Source organism: Symphodus melops (assembly GCF_947650265.1).
Source record: "Symphodus melops genome assembly, chromosome: 10".
Taxonomy (NCBI): Eukaryota; Metazoa; Chordata; class Actinopteri; order Labriformes; family Labridae; genus Symphodus; species Symphodus melops.
The window spans coordinates 5,075,874-5,091,595 of record NC_136700.1 but is presented as its reverse complement, the minus strand read 5'-3'; the positions used below and the strand labels follow the sequence as shown (position 1 = coordinate 5,091,595).

Genomic DNA, 15,722 nt, shown 5'->3' with positions numbered 1-15,722 from the left:
CCTTAAGCAGGGACCCTCATCTACATGCACAAGGCTTCTGCAAGGCATTTGTGCAGCCACATAATGTCAAGTAATTTTGTGTAACACGAGGAAATTTGATTTCTGGTATAGCGGGGAATAGAGAGGGACCCTCCAAAATCACTTTAAAACATCTCAGTTTATATCAACTACAGCTCAGCTGGACTGAAGCGTATCCTCCTGGCATGGAGTCGTGCACCCTGTTGCGTTCACACCGTATACTATCTTGCAGGTAATGCTGAGTGATAGAAGACCTGCAGGCTCTGTGGTTGCCTTTGTTGTGCTGTGCTGTTATCATGACTGCCATAGTAACAGAAGCTTGATTATCTGTCTTACTTGTACAATTAAACTCAAAAATTCTGCTCTGTTAAAATATTTCTGCTCCATGTCTGATTTTGTTTTGAAGGGAAAAGCAGCAAAACTATACTAGACAGGAGTGAGTGTCTTTTCATATCAAATTGCAGGTCTGAATCTTTCATGTTTTCTATTGAAAACATCTTAATACAACCTCTGTTGAGAGAGCCATTTTGTGTTTAATGGGCTTCTGAAATGGTAAATCGTAAAAGGTTGTGCCTGAAGCCAAAACAAGGATTTGATTTAAGTGTCATGGTAAAGTTCAAGGCTGCTATGGACAGAAAAGTGCAGAAGAAAAACAAATAAAAAGGAAGGAATGGCCAGCACACTCCAACAAGTCATAGCCATGGATTCAGCTTTATCTTTGCATCAATCTGTCTCCAGTTAAAGAGCCTGGACGCCTTTTTGTTTCAGCATTAGTGTCTGCATACAGGCTTCTACCTCAAATCTTTGTCTCTGCATTGCACAAATATTAGCTTTTCTGTCACAGTTGTACGTTTTAACAACTTAAGGTGGCATTTTTTCCGAAAGTTTGGATTAAAACCTTTGAGCTTTATGGTGCCTGTTGGCATTAAAATGGCAGTGCTGCCAGTTCAAAAGCAGCAATGTGTGACTAATTTTTTAGTGATTCAAGCAGTAGCGCAACATCAAACTGAAAAGGTCTTTTTCTTATTATGATTTCACTTCAATTGTACCCCAATGTCTAATCGGATGAAACGAAGAAGCTGTAGCATTCTTACCACAAAGGGCAACTGTCAACTACTCTCTGACATGACATTTTCATTTAAATGTGACAGGCTGTATATTTTGTATGTGAGCTTGTATGTGTTGTTAAGGTTACTTAATCAGTATTAATAAGAGAGGGATATACTTAATTTTGATTTTATAGATGGGTTAGTTTTTTCGGTGATCAGTTGGCCAAAGTCCCATCTTACTGCCTGGTTATGTTTCTCTTTCTCTTATTGCCTTCTTATTTCATTGTCATTGATACACCATTATCCTTTTTATTTTTGTGTTCCAGCACATATTGAACTCATCTGTCTCATGTTGGGTGCACGTGTATTGTATAAAAGCGTTGACCCATTCCTTTTTATTAATCTCAACTTTCCTCCTTGTCTTCACTGAGGCTGTCAAGTAAAGTTATGTAAGCGTGTCCCTTGTGTTTTGAACTTGGCTGTGTTGTGTTTTTCGTTGTCTATTTGTGGGTAATAAGGTGACATTATTAGAAGAACTGTTGGCTATCCTTGAATAGGATCCTTGAAACCAACCTTGAATGCTTGGTTGTGTAGGGTTTTTCGCGGTGCATTTAATTATTCCAGTTGGGGAGAGTTCACTCTTCAGACACACACAACCAGCACTGTTCTGTCCTACTGGCTTCAAAGTCCTCGCTGATGGTCAGTTACAGCTCACAAAGTCCCATCATTTTTGTCTGTGTTGTTGGTGTTGGAGGGTATATAAACAGCGACCACCAGAATGGCTGTATATTCCCTCGGTAGATAGAAAGGTCGGCACTTAGTGACCATGCACTCCCCTGAGCTGAACAGTGTTTGCGGACCACCACTGCGTCCAGACACCAAGCATCACTGATGTAAACATTGACTCCACCACCTCTGCCCCCCTTAAACAAGGGCTCTGTCGGCTCAGTGGCACGTTGCCTGCTCAGGTAGGACGGCGGAGTCCGGGAAGTCACATTTCAGTCACTTCACACTGGTCAGTCATATATGATCAATTTTATTGTCCAAGGATCTTAGAGAATTTTTTGGATAGCCAGTCGATTTGGGTTAGCTGTTAGCCTAGCATGGATACCTCCGTGTTTACCTCTCTTCTGCTTTCTTTCACACAGTTTGCGGTGCCTCCTCTCCATAGGGGGGTGCAGACATTGAGCCCGGTGTTGGGGAAGGCCGACAGAGTAATCCAAGCTCCTGTAGTCTTTCTGCGCGATGTCCCGGTTGTTGTGTGCTGTTCTTTCCATGTGCACCATAATCTGACGGCTGTAATTCAGCACAGATGAAGACAAAACACAAACGTGATGAGCTTCCACGCAAACTTTCACACAGACTTTTATTCTTTGAACATGTAGAAATACATGAAAACACAGCGAGGGGCCACTGCAGCCACAAGCGCCGCCATCATCATCGTTACACATTGCCAGCATAACGCCCTCGTTATCTCTCTGTTACTACCTCAGATGGCAGGTCAGGCTTGAGACGACTTTGTTCGACCATTCTGCCTCCATTCGTTACACAATGCAGATGAGGCCTAACTGGAGTCTTCAATTAAATGAATTATCTCTTCTCACTCTGTCTGAAAAATACTCTGCTAACAACTACACGCTTTACAAAGAAAGAGATCAATTTACCTGTGTACGCTTGTTCTTTGGATGATGCAATGCTTTTTAAGGCATTGTGTTGTTCTTACAATAATGTATTGAAACAAATATCTTCTATAAAACTATAATCCCTGCAGCAGTAACTCAGTTTGTAACCTGTAACGTTATTTATATTCCTCCTGAACCATCATGGCATGAATTCCATGGATTGTTGCATGCAGTCATACTACAAAACTAATGGTTTGTTCTTAATGCAGAAGAAGAAGTAGACACAAAACACCACAAGAAGAATATTTGCAAAAGGACACTGCAGAGCTGAAAGGCTCACCTGCTACTTTAAATCAATTTTGTGGGGAAACTTCAGGTTCACAGTGCAGTTTATCATTGGAAACACATTAAACATACTAATGAATATTGGGTGGCATCACCCATAGGTAATACTCACCAAAGCTAGGCAAAAAATAATAGGTGTACAACAACTTTGCCTGCAGTTTGTGACAGGCCTCTGTATGTGACAGCTGAGAGATTCGAAGAAATTACCAAAGCCAGTTTCGTATTTGTAAAGGACCCAGGTTCACGCGTATATATTTAATTCAAGTGCCCAGGCCTTGTTACAATGTCTCATCCTCTGCGCATCTTAGCCAGTCCACAGTCCTTTACTGGCGTAATCCAGCGGTGATGGAGCACAAGATGTCCACTGCTCCCACTGTTACAATAACAGCTGATGAATGGACCTCCTGTGACACTAAAAGCTATCTCAGAGTGACCGCACACTGTAAGAGGTGCATAATGATCTCCCAGACTCACAGCTTAATCATAACTATGATACATTGCTCACAAAGGTATATATGAAATGTATTTTCATATCTTGAATTGTGTTTAATTGAGATTTTCAAACCAGGAAATATTAGTCATTTCTATGTTGCTTTTTATTTTGCATAATGTTGTGTTGCTTTGGTAAATCTGTATTATACTAAAGGCTGGACCAACTTACATCTATAGTTTTAAGGTACAAAGTCGATGTTGGACTGAGGCATACAACAGCAAAGCCGGACATCCATTTAAAAAGAGTAGCATTTCATTTGTTTATTTATTTGAGGACCAAAACAGCTTGTCTGTGTGTATTTTGTTTTGCCATTTGCAATAATACCAAGAGAGAAAAATGATGCTTTCTTACTGCGTGGAGTGCAGTTTAGATTTTACCGACAGTCTCCATTACTGTGTACATGGATACATGTTGATTTTTTTTCTACATTACCAATGTGACATGGAAAGATGAGTAGGTCTCATTCCTCACACAATGGCTGCACTGTAACACATCTGTGTGAAAACAAGTTTTCTCAATTACTTTTGCTCGGCTTCTCGTGCTTGTGCTGCTCTAACTGTAGGGACAATCGCAGGCTTTTGTTACATGAAGGGCTCCAATGGAAACACAGTAGGGACAAGATGAGAAAATTGAAAAGGAATTGGTTTTGGGGTGTATATGTGTGCCTGTAATGCTCACGGAGCTCTGGAGGTGTGCTCAAATTGTGTGTTTTCATGGGCGCAGCAGCAGAGATGGGAGCCTCTGCAGCACCATAAGCTGCCAGGAGAGAGAGGAACACACTAGCGCTGCTCTGAAGGGAGTCGCTGCTGTTTATGGGGGAGTCTGCTCTTTTAATCGGGTAATTCATTTGGTATTATTGCTGTAAAAAGCTGGAGGGGCTGACGGATTCTTACAGCTCAACCTCATCAATAATCCACTAAACACTAAATTATTCAGAGAACTGTGGACACAGGTGAGAGGATATTACAGCTGTTGAACTTCACCAGCTGTGTCACCCCATGTTCAAGAGATGGCACTCCCAAAGTTTCTGCTCGTCTGTTCCTACCAGTGTTGATCATTTGTGACTGACCTAAGGATAGAGAGAAAATCTTCTGGCATACAAAGTATCATTTTCAAATCATAAGCTGCACATGGGGGCGGACTTTTTTGCATTATGAACTAAATCTGCAACACTTGAATCCTTTAAAGTCCTTTTTTTAAGAGACTAAATGGTTACAGAAGCAAAATTCTGACACTAAACACAAACTGCTAGATCAATACTTAATTTTATTAAGACAGAAAGCAAATTACTGATGTTATCTCAAAAGATTTTTTGGTTTTAAAAGCCCCAAATTTCAGCTACCTGCAGCTGTTTAACATCCACCTGCAGGCAGAGCGGCTATTAAATCTGCTTGTGAGTGCATGTGTGAGCAGAATATGATGAAGTGCTTCACTGTCAGAGGGTTACTTACTGCCGTGTTGTCCCAGGAGAGTTTGTGATGTGACTCTGGCAGAGCAGCGCAGTGACCCCTGTGATGGCCGGCTGAGGGACAGAGGCCGGCGCTCACTGTGTTAGAGGACAAACCTCTCAGTGGTCGGTTAAACTAATCACCACAGGGACCTGCAACTATTACTTCTCACAGGCCTGTATCCCCCACTGCTGAGAGAAGTGTGACACAGAAATGAATGGTCTTCATTTTGCTGCACTTTGTGCCTCACACAATGCAAATGCAGCTAACAAGCAGGCGGGCTGGCTGCTCCAAATGTGAGCCTCTGGTGGCCAAACTGGCCAAAGTCCCATCTTTCTGCCTGGTTGTGTTTCTTTCTCTTATTGCCTTCTTATCTCATTGTCATTGATACACCATTATCCTTTTTATTGTTGTGTTCCAGCACATATTGGACTCATCTGTCTCATGTTGGGTGCACGTGTATTGTACAAAAAAAATATTTTTTTTTTCCTCAAAGTGTCGTCCTTGTCTTCACTGAGGCTGTTAAGTTATGTAAGCATGTCCCTTGTGTTTTGAACTTGGTTGTGTTGTGTTTTTCATTGTCCATTTGTGGGTAATAAGGCGAAATTATTAGAAGAACTGTTTGCTATCCTTGAATAGTATCCTTGAAACCAACCTTGAACATATTTAATATTTGTTTTTTTGAGTCTTGTTTGTGATTTTTTGAAAAATCTTACTGAAAACATTAATGATACACTGTTTCAAAGCAAACATGATGTTTTCAGACTTCAACACACAGACTCATCTGGACACATTTTTTTGTGTTTTGGTATTTAAACTCATCGGCATGGAAAATTAGAAGGCAAATATACCCTCATGACTTTACTTTGCATTCACCTAGAGTCACGCCATGAGGCTTTTTTAAAGCATTTCTTTGCTCACTTTACCTTCATAAATCTGAGAGCTTTCTAAATGCAAACGCCTTGTTACGTTTGTGTGTGTAAGGCTGGTAGAGTTGCACTGGTTTACTTTCTGCTGTCTGAGTCACTTGGAGGTAAATGTTGTTTATTAAGGTTAAAAACGAGTATGAATAATGTTCAAGTTTTTACTCTTACCGTCAGTAAATTCTGAGGTTTTTAATGACCACAAATCACTGTTGCAGAACTGATACTGTTTGCTTCTTTAAACAACAGCAGCTCTGAAGCCTTCCTCTTATTTTCCTAACATTGTGTTTTAGAGACACTTGATAAGGATCATTAGATTTTAGGAAAATGAAAAGCAGAGATTTGTCTTTGTATTCATAACGTATTCAGTCCATGTCGTCACGTGGAGACACACGGAGGTGTCAGCAGTAAATCTTGGTCGTGTAGGATTTAATGAATGCACTCATGCGTTTTAAAAACGCGATAAATGTGTTAAACACATTGACATTCTCACAGAGAAGTGTGTTTTTATGTGCCCTGCTATTGATTTTCAGTAAAAGTCCTCTTAGGAATGTCAAAGCGTCATACTTTTCAGATAGAATGAATTGATATGCTTGCCATGTGCTTGCAAACATTTCCAGTTCACAGCAAGGAGAATCTTATCACGGTGCCTGACTTTGTCAACACTATTACATTTGGAGCGAGTCAGAGATTAATAACTCCCAAGTAAGGAGAAAATAGGAAGAGGCACAAACTTGGGAGCATACAGAGAGATTAATGAGTGTCAAAAACAATGCATTTTCCATTAGATGATAGAATGATGTGCATTTCTTGTTTGGTCTTCCCCGTTTCCTTATCAGATAAGAGCTTGTTCAAGGATAACAGAGAAATGACCTATTTCTTATAGATACACATTTTGTCCTTTCTGCAGACTCCAGATTAACGCTGACCTATTTTTAAGGCAGAAATAGGACCTTTTTTTTTTTTTTTTTAACCACAGGGCTTCATTCCATTCTCAGCTGTAGGCTTTGTAATGAGCAAAATGATCACTATCCTTATTGGACATTTGACCAAGCCTGGTTTAATGGTATTTCTCTGTGCAAAATGTTCCACATGGAGGATGGTTACTGAGAAAAATGCAGATTGCTGGATAGCCTTTCACCTGCAGTTTACCTAATACTGCAGATACCAAAAAGTAAACATTCTCGCACACACACACACACACACACATACACACTAACAGCCTTGCCTCTCAAATAGCCTTCTCGGCAAACATGTCATTATTGTTATGATGGATGCCCAGCTGTTCTCAAATATCAGCAGTGTGGAAACACACGAGTGCAGCACTGATGAGCCTGATGAATACAGATGCAACTTATAGCATCACAAAAGCGGTAAGAAGGGAGAATTTATCCTGGAAAATCAACCAAATGAGGTGAGCAGTGTCTATCACCTCCAGATGGAGGGGCACAGCCTTCTCTGAGACTCTTCAACATTCTTACATTGGAACTGATGTGCCAACACACAATGCATGTGCAAAGTAGAGAGGGAAGAGAGGTAAATACTACAAGAGGGCTTATTTCTCGAAGAGCTAAGAAGTGCTCTTGTCAGTCAACCTCTGTGTCATCATGAAGCTGCACACTGTGTGACAACCAGTCAGTGCATTTTCAGTAAAGCCTCCTGTGCTGCCCCAAGTTCACCTCCATCTTCATCTATTTTTATTAGTGAGGGAGAAAAACAAGACATCATAAAATAGTGAAATAAAGAATGAATAATACAAAAGATCAAGTTAAAAATATCCTTTACAACAGTTTCCCCTAAAAGCAGCAAGTACAGCTTAGGTACTAAGACACCAAATAATGCATGGAATCTGTTTTTAAAGTGTGAGAAGTAAACAATCTGAACCTGTTCACAAATTCTGATAACCATTCCCTGATAAATCTGCTCCATCTTCAAATATAGACTTTTACTTGGTAAGTTCTCAGAGAAAACTAGCAGTGGGTCTACCTTCAGGTGTGGATTCTTCACCACATTTTGCCTGGGCCTTGTACGAAGCATTGCTCTGTTGAAGTTGACCATGCAATTTTGGCTGTTGCAGCCTCTGAAAACCCTGTGGTAGGTTTGTTACATGTTTGGTAAACACATTAGAACAGGTACCTGGGGGTGTCTGTGTATGGGAAGGGTTCCTCACTTTTATCATCATCACATTCTATTTGATAATACACAAGTCCCAACTTTCAGGAAATGGAGTTGTAAAAGAAAAACGCGCCTGACTTATACATGATCATCAATGTGGACTGTCTCATATTGTACTTTCCAACTGAAAAAAGGGTTTTTAAAGAGTGTAGTACCATAATCTTCCCTCAATGTAACTCTGATCATTCGGTTTCCCACATTTGAAATCTTCATCTCTTTTCTCTTACTGCTGCTTTTTTTAGCACCTTTCAAACACAGACATGGCATATTCTGTTTTCTAGGCTGTAAGGTGCTCTGCTCTGGTTGACAACACACTTCTTCTTCTGATCAGCATTCACTGCAGATGTAGCAGGTTATGCAATGAGTCTTTTTCAAAAAATCGGAGGCTTACGAGCAAATCAAGTGTTAATCTCTTCTAGTCTGAAGCCTCTGGTAACAATGTTCTGTCCTCATTACACATAGCTAAGTGTCTGTACCTGAAAGGCTGCTAAGCACCGTCTTTTATGTAACCACAAACAAAGCGCCTGCCTCTCCACTGATGATGAAAGGAAATAGTTTACCAATCTGCCATGTTTCCCAGAGTTAGCGTGTCATTTGCACAGAGGGTGAAAGTTGAAAGTTGTTGAGCAGAAATCTTCCCAGGAACTGTCAGACAGATTAGTCTGTATGGAGAGAGGTGTACAAATGCTGCTGCATTTGTACACCTCACTGCATTAACATTTTTACAGCGCTTTTGATTTCCTGCTATAGAATTTATATAATTATATTCTTGCTATATTTAAACTTCACAATGTTGAATGATGATAAAAGAAACAACTAGACGTTAAAACCATACACACACTAAGAAATTCAAGCAAGGACAAGACAAACATGCAAACAGATAATCAGATATCGTGAGGACAGAGTATTTTGCATTCTGTACTTAAAGTGTGCAATATACTGGTTGTGTCTATTTACCATGCTTTACTGGTGAAGTAGTCAATGGTACAAAACTGCAAACATCATTGTCCTTCCGTGAGAAAACAAGATTATGCCAAGTAATTTTTTTATTTATATTTTTTTCTATACTTGTTGGATTTCCCTGAGCGTTGATATTTTTGTAATCATGTTTTTTCCCCCATTTTTCATGTTTTGAAAATGTTATGTTTTCACATAAAAGTCATGACAGGTATATGGTACACAATAATCCTGACTTATACAACATACCTTTGCACAATGACAACCTTTGCTCTTATATTCCCGTCACTGTACAGCAAATAATCCTCATGCTATCAATGTTCTCCCTCATACCTGTCTAACCTGCTGTTTCCTTGCTCTGCCCCCTCATGCTATCAGTGGCTGGGACAAAAAGCAAAGTGAAAGGTGAGTTATTGCCTCCATTTTCTTGCTACATGATTTATGTTGCACACAGTTTCCAATAAACAATGTTTGGATCACCCTTTTATCTACCGCTAGAGCCCAGGGAGCATTAGCATACCCTGCTGGCTGCAAAGCTTTCGGGGCTTTTTTAACCCTAATTTCTCCAGGGGAGATTTTCTTAACAAGGTTTCTTTTTCTCCACCACAACCTGCTACACGTTTGTATAGATTCACATGTTCACACGAGGGAGCTTCCCGTCTCACCCACTCATGTATTTGGCCACTGTGCAGCTCCACCAGAGCAGCTGGGGGTTGTTCCTGGTTCAAGGACGACTCAGTGGTAGATGAGACAGAAGAGTGTTTTCTCATTTGCTTCCAACCCAAACACTGTGCATTCAAACAGGAGAACACAAGCCTTCTTTTTTTCCCCCCTTTATTTTACAATACAAACGTTCATTAATCCCACTTGGGGCAATTTGTTTGAAGTGGTTTATACATAAATCACTGACATAAAAAACAGACAAATACATGATGCAAAGGAGCTGATTGTGGAATAGAATGTAAAAAATACTGATAGATAAACTTTGTATCAAAGTTAAGATTAGTCCATGAGGGAAATGTGTTAAACGCCCTGGTGGCTACATAAAACATTTCTTGCAATAACAGTCCAATAAAATGCGAAATAGTTGCTTTGTGGACGATTTCTTTCTTTCAAAAACATTTCATATTTCATTGATTGACTCTCGATCTCAGTAAATAAGGCTTTGTCCTGATATTTGTTTTTGTGGCTAATCACTTCATTACCACTGGACCTAATCTGTTTCCTAATAATGTTCTGGATTTTCACATTCATTATGCACTGAGCACAGACATCCAGCACTTACGTGTATTGCTGCTTTCGTATTTCTATATTTTATTGCTCGTCTTTTGCTGACAATTATGGCATCATAACATTGATACCTTGTGTCAGTGGTTATTGGTGGATTCTGTTTAAACTTCATTTTCATTTTTTTATTTTTGTCTTCTTGAATCATGAAATCTAGCCTCCTAACATGCTAACATTAAAATCTTTGACATAACATCATAGCATCATTGAAGCAAGTGTTTTTCGTGTTCTGTTTGTTTGTCTTCTCCCTTTTCCTTGCACATTTTTTTTTATCCAAACCCACTAATGAAGTTAAGGTTCATGAATGAACATCGAGAATCCCCCCCCCCCCCCTTCCTTTTCCTCTTTTTAAAATGCAGTGTTTTCTAATTACAGAAGTAATTAGGGGCCTAGTTTTTAATTAACAGAAGTTAAACATTCAGCATCTGTACCTCTGGAACCTGGTTCAACATTGCAAAGCCCTTTTTAACAGCACTTTTAGCAGACTAATTACGGTTAATCACTTTTATTAATAACAACCAAGATAATGAATGTAACTACATGTATCAGCCTTGAATATTGATTAACTGTTTTGACAGCTTTTCTATTGCATGCTGATAACTGCTATGCAATTTGTAGAGTAATTGTTGAACAAAATGTGAGGAGTAGAGGCCAGAATAATAATTATTTTGGCAGTTGGAAAACATACCTTTTGGATTTATGAACATTGATTATGTGAAGACTCGCATGTTTAGACCCCTGCTCGTGCAAAGAAAAGCAGTATCATTTATATAAGTGCATAGACTGTGAGTACAATGAGGGTCAAATGCACCATGAGACAACATTTCATGGCCTTGTTTTTACCACAAGAAGCAGTGTGATGTGTGTAGGGGAATTATTTATGGCTAAGCAAATAGGCAGAGGTAAAACACGAAGCTGCAATAATAAGGCTAGTTTTACAGATCTGTTATGTAACTGTTGTGAAGGGCATATTCAGGCAGGTGGAATGTGAATTTAACAGCATTTCAAATAAAGTGGTTGTGCTAGAGGTTATGTTTCATTTAAAGAGGGATGAGCGACGATTCTCAGAGTGATAACGTTTTATTGAACATCTAAAAGAGCAAAATATTTCTGACCACGTTATTCTGTGGGCTTTATGGAGACGGGCGATGAATGCTTATATCTCACAGGAAAGTCTTTGAAAGGGATATTTGAAGAGCGTATGGTAACTTGTCTTATTGATCCCACCTCTTGGTTTGTGGAAACTTTGTAGGAAATCCATACTTGTGGCTATTTTGGAACTATGCGATCACAATCAAAAGTGTGATCCTCTATAGTTCTATAAATAAAGCCTTCTTCGGTCTATGAGCAGGCATCTAGAGTTGCCATTTATTTGTAACTCTGCAGACTTTGTATTCTTGATATAAAGCCAGTTTTTATTTCTGCTTCCAAGTAGCAGGATTTGGCAAAAAAAAAAATCTGTCTTGTAGGTAACACCAGTTGAACATGTAATTTTCTCTTTCACCTGGAGACAGTACAGTATTTCTGACCCACTTTCTGAAGCTGATGTATTACCACTTCCCTCTTCCGTTTTTCTTTTCCTTGCACAACAGAAAAACACACAACAAGAGAGTTTCCCCAGCTGAGATATTTATTGCCAGAACCCCCTCCGCTCCCTCCCCGCTGTTGCAAATCACAGGGGAGGACAGCGCTCAGTACCACCTCTGAGTCGAGGGAGGTTCACTTTTGCTCAGGTCCTACTCTGTAACAGGCACCAAATGTCCTTTTTGATGGAGGGTAAAGCTGACAGACAGCTCACTCCGTCTTGGTTATTTCCTTTCTAACAGACTTCATCTGGCTCTGTAACAGCTCAATCAACTGACTGCATCATTTAAGATCAAACTATCAGTACCCTCTATGAATACAATGCAGAGGTGACATACAAATGCCATGTGGTGTGGGAGGTCATTTCAACAATGTGCATTGTGCCTGTCGAAATGGCTGTGAGCTGTTTTGGTTTAAAGCTAATCGCAACGTTGAAAAAAGTATTTAACACATACAACAGGATGTGTCTCGAAAAGGTTTCACAAAAAGTTGAGTTTTATCTGATTTGGTAACAACCACAAGGAGCTTTTTGAACTGAAAACATCACTGAGATAAAAACTGCCACTGGATCTGAATCCACTTTTGTTCATGAGTGACCTCTGCACAATGTCTGATCCAGCCTCTGTGCATTTGTTCTCGATTGCCAGATGCGGATCGTGTGCAGACGAGAGTGACAGGGAGTACATTACTAATCTGGGCAGAAGTAATCACAGCCTTTGCTTTTACCATAATTACATATGGATTTTCTATGACTGGATGAATTGCATATTGGAAGTTCTGCATACTAAGATTTCAAATGTTCCCTTTTGATTTAAATTTGCGACATTATCTACAGCTGACTATGCTCAAAGCAGGAGTTGCACAGTTCTCAAACATAGATCATTTTAGACAGGTAATTTACAGATTAGCTTCAGTTAATGGATTAGATTTAGTGCTAATTAGCTGTTGCCCTTAAATAGTTGCTTAAATCTATCCAATCAAGCAGGCTGATAGCTTCTAAAAAGGCCTGGCGTATTGAGTGCCTCGGATCAGCAGGGATGCCATGAACATAAGAGCAGCTCTGTTGACGTTGACCCGTGGGGCTTATATTACGCTGTCAGAGTAAACAATTGTTTTTGGTGACTGGAATGACCTTTTAGTCATTAAAGAAATGAATTAGATGAAAATGTGTTCTTGCCCATGTTTTTCCTCTGAAGACTGTTAAGAAAATGCCCTTCTAGGTGAAAACAATCAGATATTATGAGGTTACTTCTCGGGCCAATTTATAAAGCAAACTGTCTTATCTATTTTAATAACCATTCACTTTCAAGCATTTCCTCTATCAACATCTCCATTTAAAGGCAGTTAATGAATGTGTCAGGGGGCCTGTTATTTATTATTTATTTTCTGCTGTTATGCAAAAGACATGTTAGGTAAGATTAATCATACCACTTCTATATTCTTTCTTACATGTGTTTACTACTTGAATACAGTTGGTAAACTAAATTGGATGTTTCAATGTTTAAATTAGAGTCTGTTGCTTCAACTTGAATGAAAGGTTTTGGATCATTTATGTTAAGATGAACTCATAGATTTCATCACTTTTACATAATTTCTTCGCTTTCTCTACTCATACAAACTTCTATCATATGCTCCAAGTAAATAAGCAATTAGGACCAGCTACTAACAAAGCTGTTGCAATCTCAAGAGTATTCAGAAGTTGCAACAGAAAGTAACCACTGACGGGCTTTGGTATGCATTAGTATGCTGCATACTGTCTTGGCTTGGCTTGATTTTCAGAAGTGATGCTCTTTGGACTACAGTGACTGTAACATGTTGTTTACATGATGTGCTTCAAAGAGTGCTGGTGCACAGCAACATACAGTATGGAATATTAATGTGCGGAAAAATTCACAGTTCTGAAATCTTTTTGTAACCAGCAGATAAGCCAGGAATAGAGCAGCAACCAAAAACAGACATTGATCTTGTTTTAATCTTTGTTTAATGTACTTGCTTCAATGTTTGATTACATTTCAAATTTTAGAGTCCATACTCACTCTTAATGGTAAGAAGATTAATAAAGTATACATGGCTCAGTTTGGTAGATTTCTTGAACCTTGTATAAGAATTGACAATGGTTCGTATTTTAGTCTTCCTGTCCAGAAGGCTCAGCATTAATCATGTCTGCTTCACTCCCTTTTGAAGGAGCTGTGTTGTTAGTTTGGCAGGTAGACCACATAAATGGTATACTTGGCAATAATATCAATACTACGTGGGAGAATCATGTGACAGGGGGCCATTATCTGGATAGGCAGGGACAGACACTCTCTGTCCTTTATTGTTGGACTTTCAGGGCTGCTGCAGCAAATTTATTTTATCTACTCTGTTAAAATCCATTTTTGATTGCATTTGTACCTGGATTGTCACACGACACATTTTCTAAATCACCACAAAATGCTGAATTTTAATTTATCAGGATTAATTCAATTTTTTTCTTTTTTTTTTCTTTTTTTCCAAGGTTTAATTTTGGGCTTTTTCACCTTGAATGGATATGCCCATATTGGTTTGTGGTCAATCTTGTTGTATAAGAGGACCACACAGATCACAGTGCATCGTCTTAGATTCAAACATTAAGCTAAGAAAACCTGTAATTGGATGCTTCAGAATACTGCAGTAACACACTGATAGCATCACTCCTATATCCAGTCTGGTTCTGTGGTATCACTAATGTCTAACAATGCTCTATCATTGATATTGTATCCATGTGTAGGGCTCATCAGATCTCCTCTAGTTTTTTTTTTAATTTCAATTATTTTACGTCAGTGCGTATTGTTAAGTTCAAAGGATGAAGAGAAAAGTACATCTAAGTGAAGTCACTTAACCTACTGTAAGCACGTTCATATCAGGTTTTACATCTTATCCTCCTCTTCACATGTAATACGGGTTTCATCACAGAGGCAGGTTTGATTTGAACTGACTCACCTCCAGTAAATGTCATTAAAATTTCAAAACACTTTTGTTGTAATATGAAGACAAAATTGATTTACATATCATAAAAAACTGTGTAGGTTATAATTGGAAAACTGGGCATAATCGAGAAGCTGGTAATAAACTGGATTATAGATCTGAATTTGTCTCATGTTAAGTTCTCACAGCTTCCTCTGCTCACTCTTGTGTCTCTCTTCAATAACTTTTATTTGGTAACAAAATTCCCAATGAATGTCGAAATTAAAATATTAATAAGCAATTATTTCCCTTGACATATTTTCTATTATCAGAGTAGCTATATACAGGAGTCTACTCAATCTACCTGACACTGTGCTTTTAGTGTAGTGTGTAACTCTGTAGTTCATTATTCTATCAACACTAACATCAAGTATTATTCACATTCAGTATTGTACCTGATGCATTTACCATTATCACTGCTTTCATATGTTTGTCAAGTGCCTGCCAGACAACTAATACAAACAATTGGAAAAAGCCTCTAAGAAAGGAACATATTTTAGTGGTGATTTTTTTGGTCGGCACACATTAAGCAGTCTGAGGCTGTCTGACAGGACATTTCTCAGCCTAGGTGTCCTGAGAGTGAAATCAGTCATCCTCATCTTGAACCTAGACTTAGCAACTGCTGAGAGCATTGCCTGTGGTGTCAAAGCTGCACTCTGACTCATGATGGTCCAAAAGGTCAGATACATAGCTAAGGGCAAGGCCTAGGAAGAGAAATAAAAGTTATCAATAGGATTTTGACATCGTTTAGAGAAAGAATTGCTGCCAAGTGTGTATTATATGGCTCCTTCACTGCGTACTAGCTGAGCCTCACTGGGTCTTATAGTAACCACAGA

At 39.1% G+C, this 15,722-nt stretch overlaps 1 protein-coding gene across 3 annotated transcripts in view; it reads left to right on the top strand.

Annotated features, from left to right (window-relative positions):
- Positions 1–15,722, top strand: part of LOC306830182 (cell adhesion molecule 2-like) — a 125,463-nt gene that overhangs the window by 77,244 nt on the left and 32,497 nt on the right. For 2 of the 3 annotated variants that reach the window (XM_079353472.1, XM_079353471.1), the window contains exon 2: positions 9,409–9,435. The exons of the other annotated variant lie outside the window; for it this stretch is intronic. In XM_079353472.1, the coding sequence (XP_079209598.1) occupies positions 9,409–9,435 (27 nt within the window). The remainder of the gene's footprint in view (positions 1–9,408; positions 9,436–15,722) is intronic. 3 annotated transcript variants of the gene reach the window in all.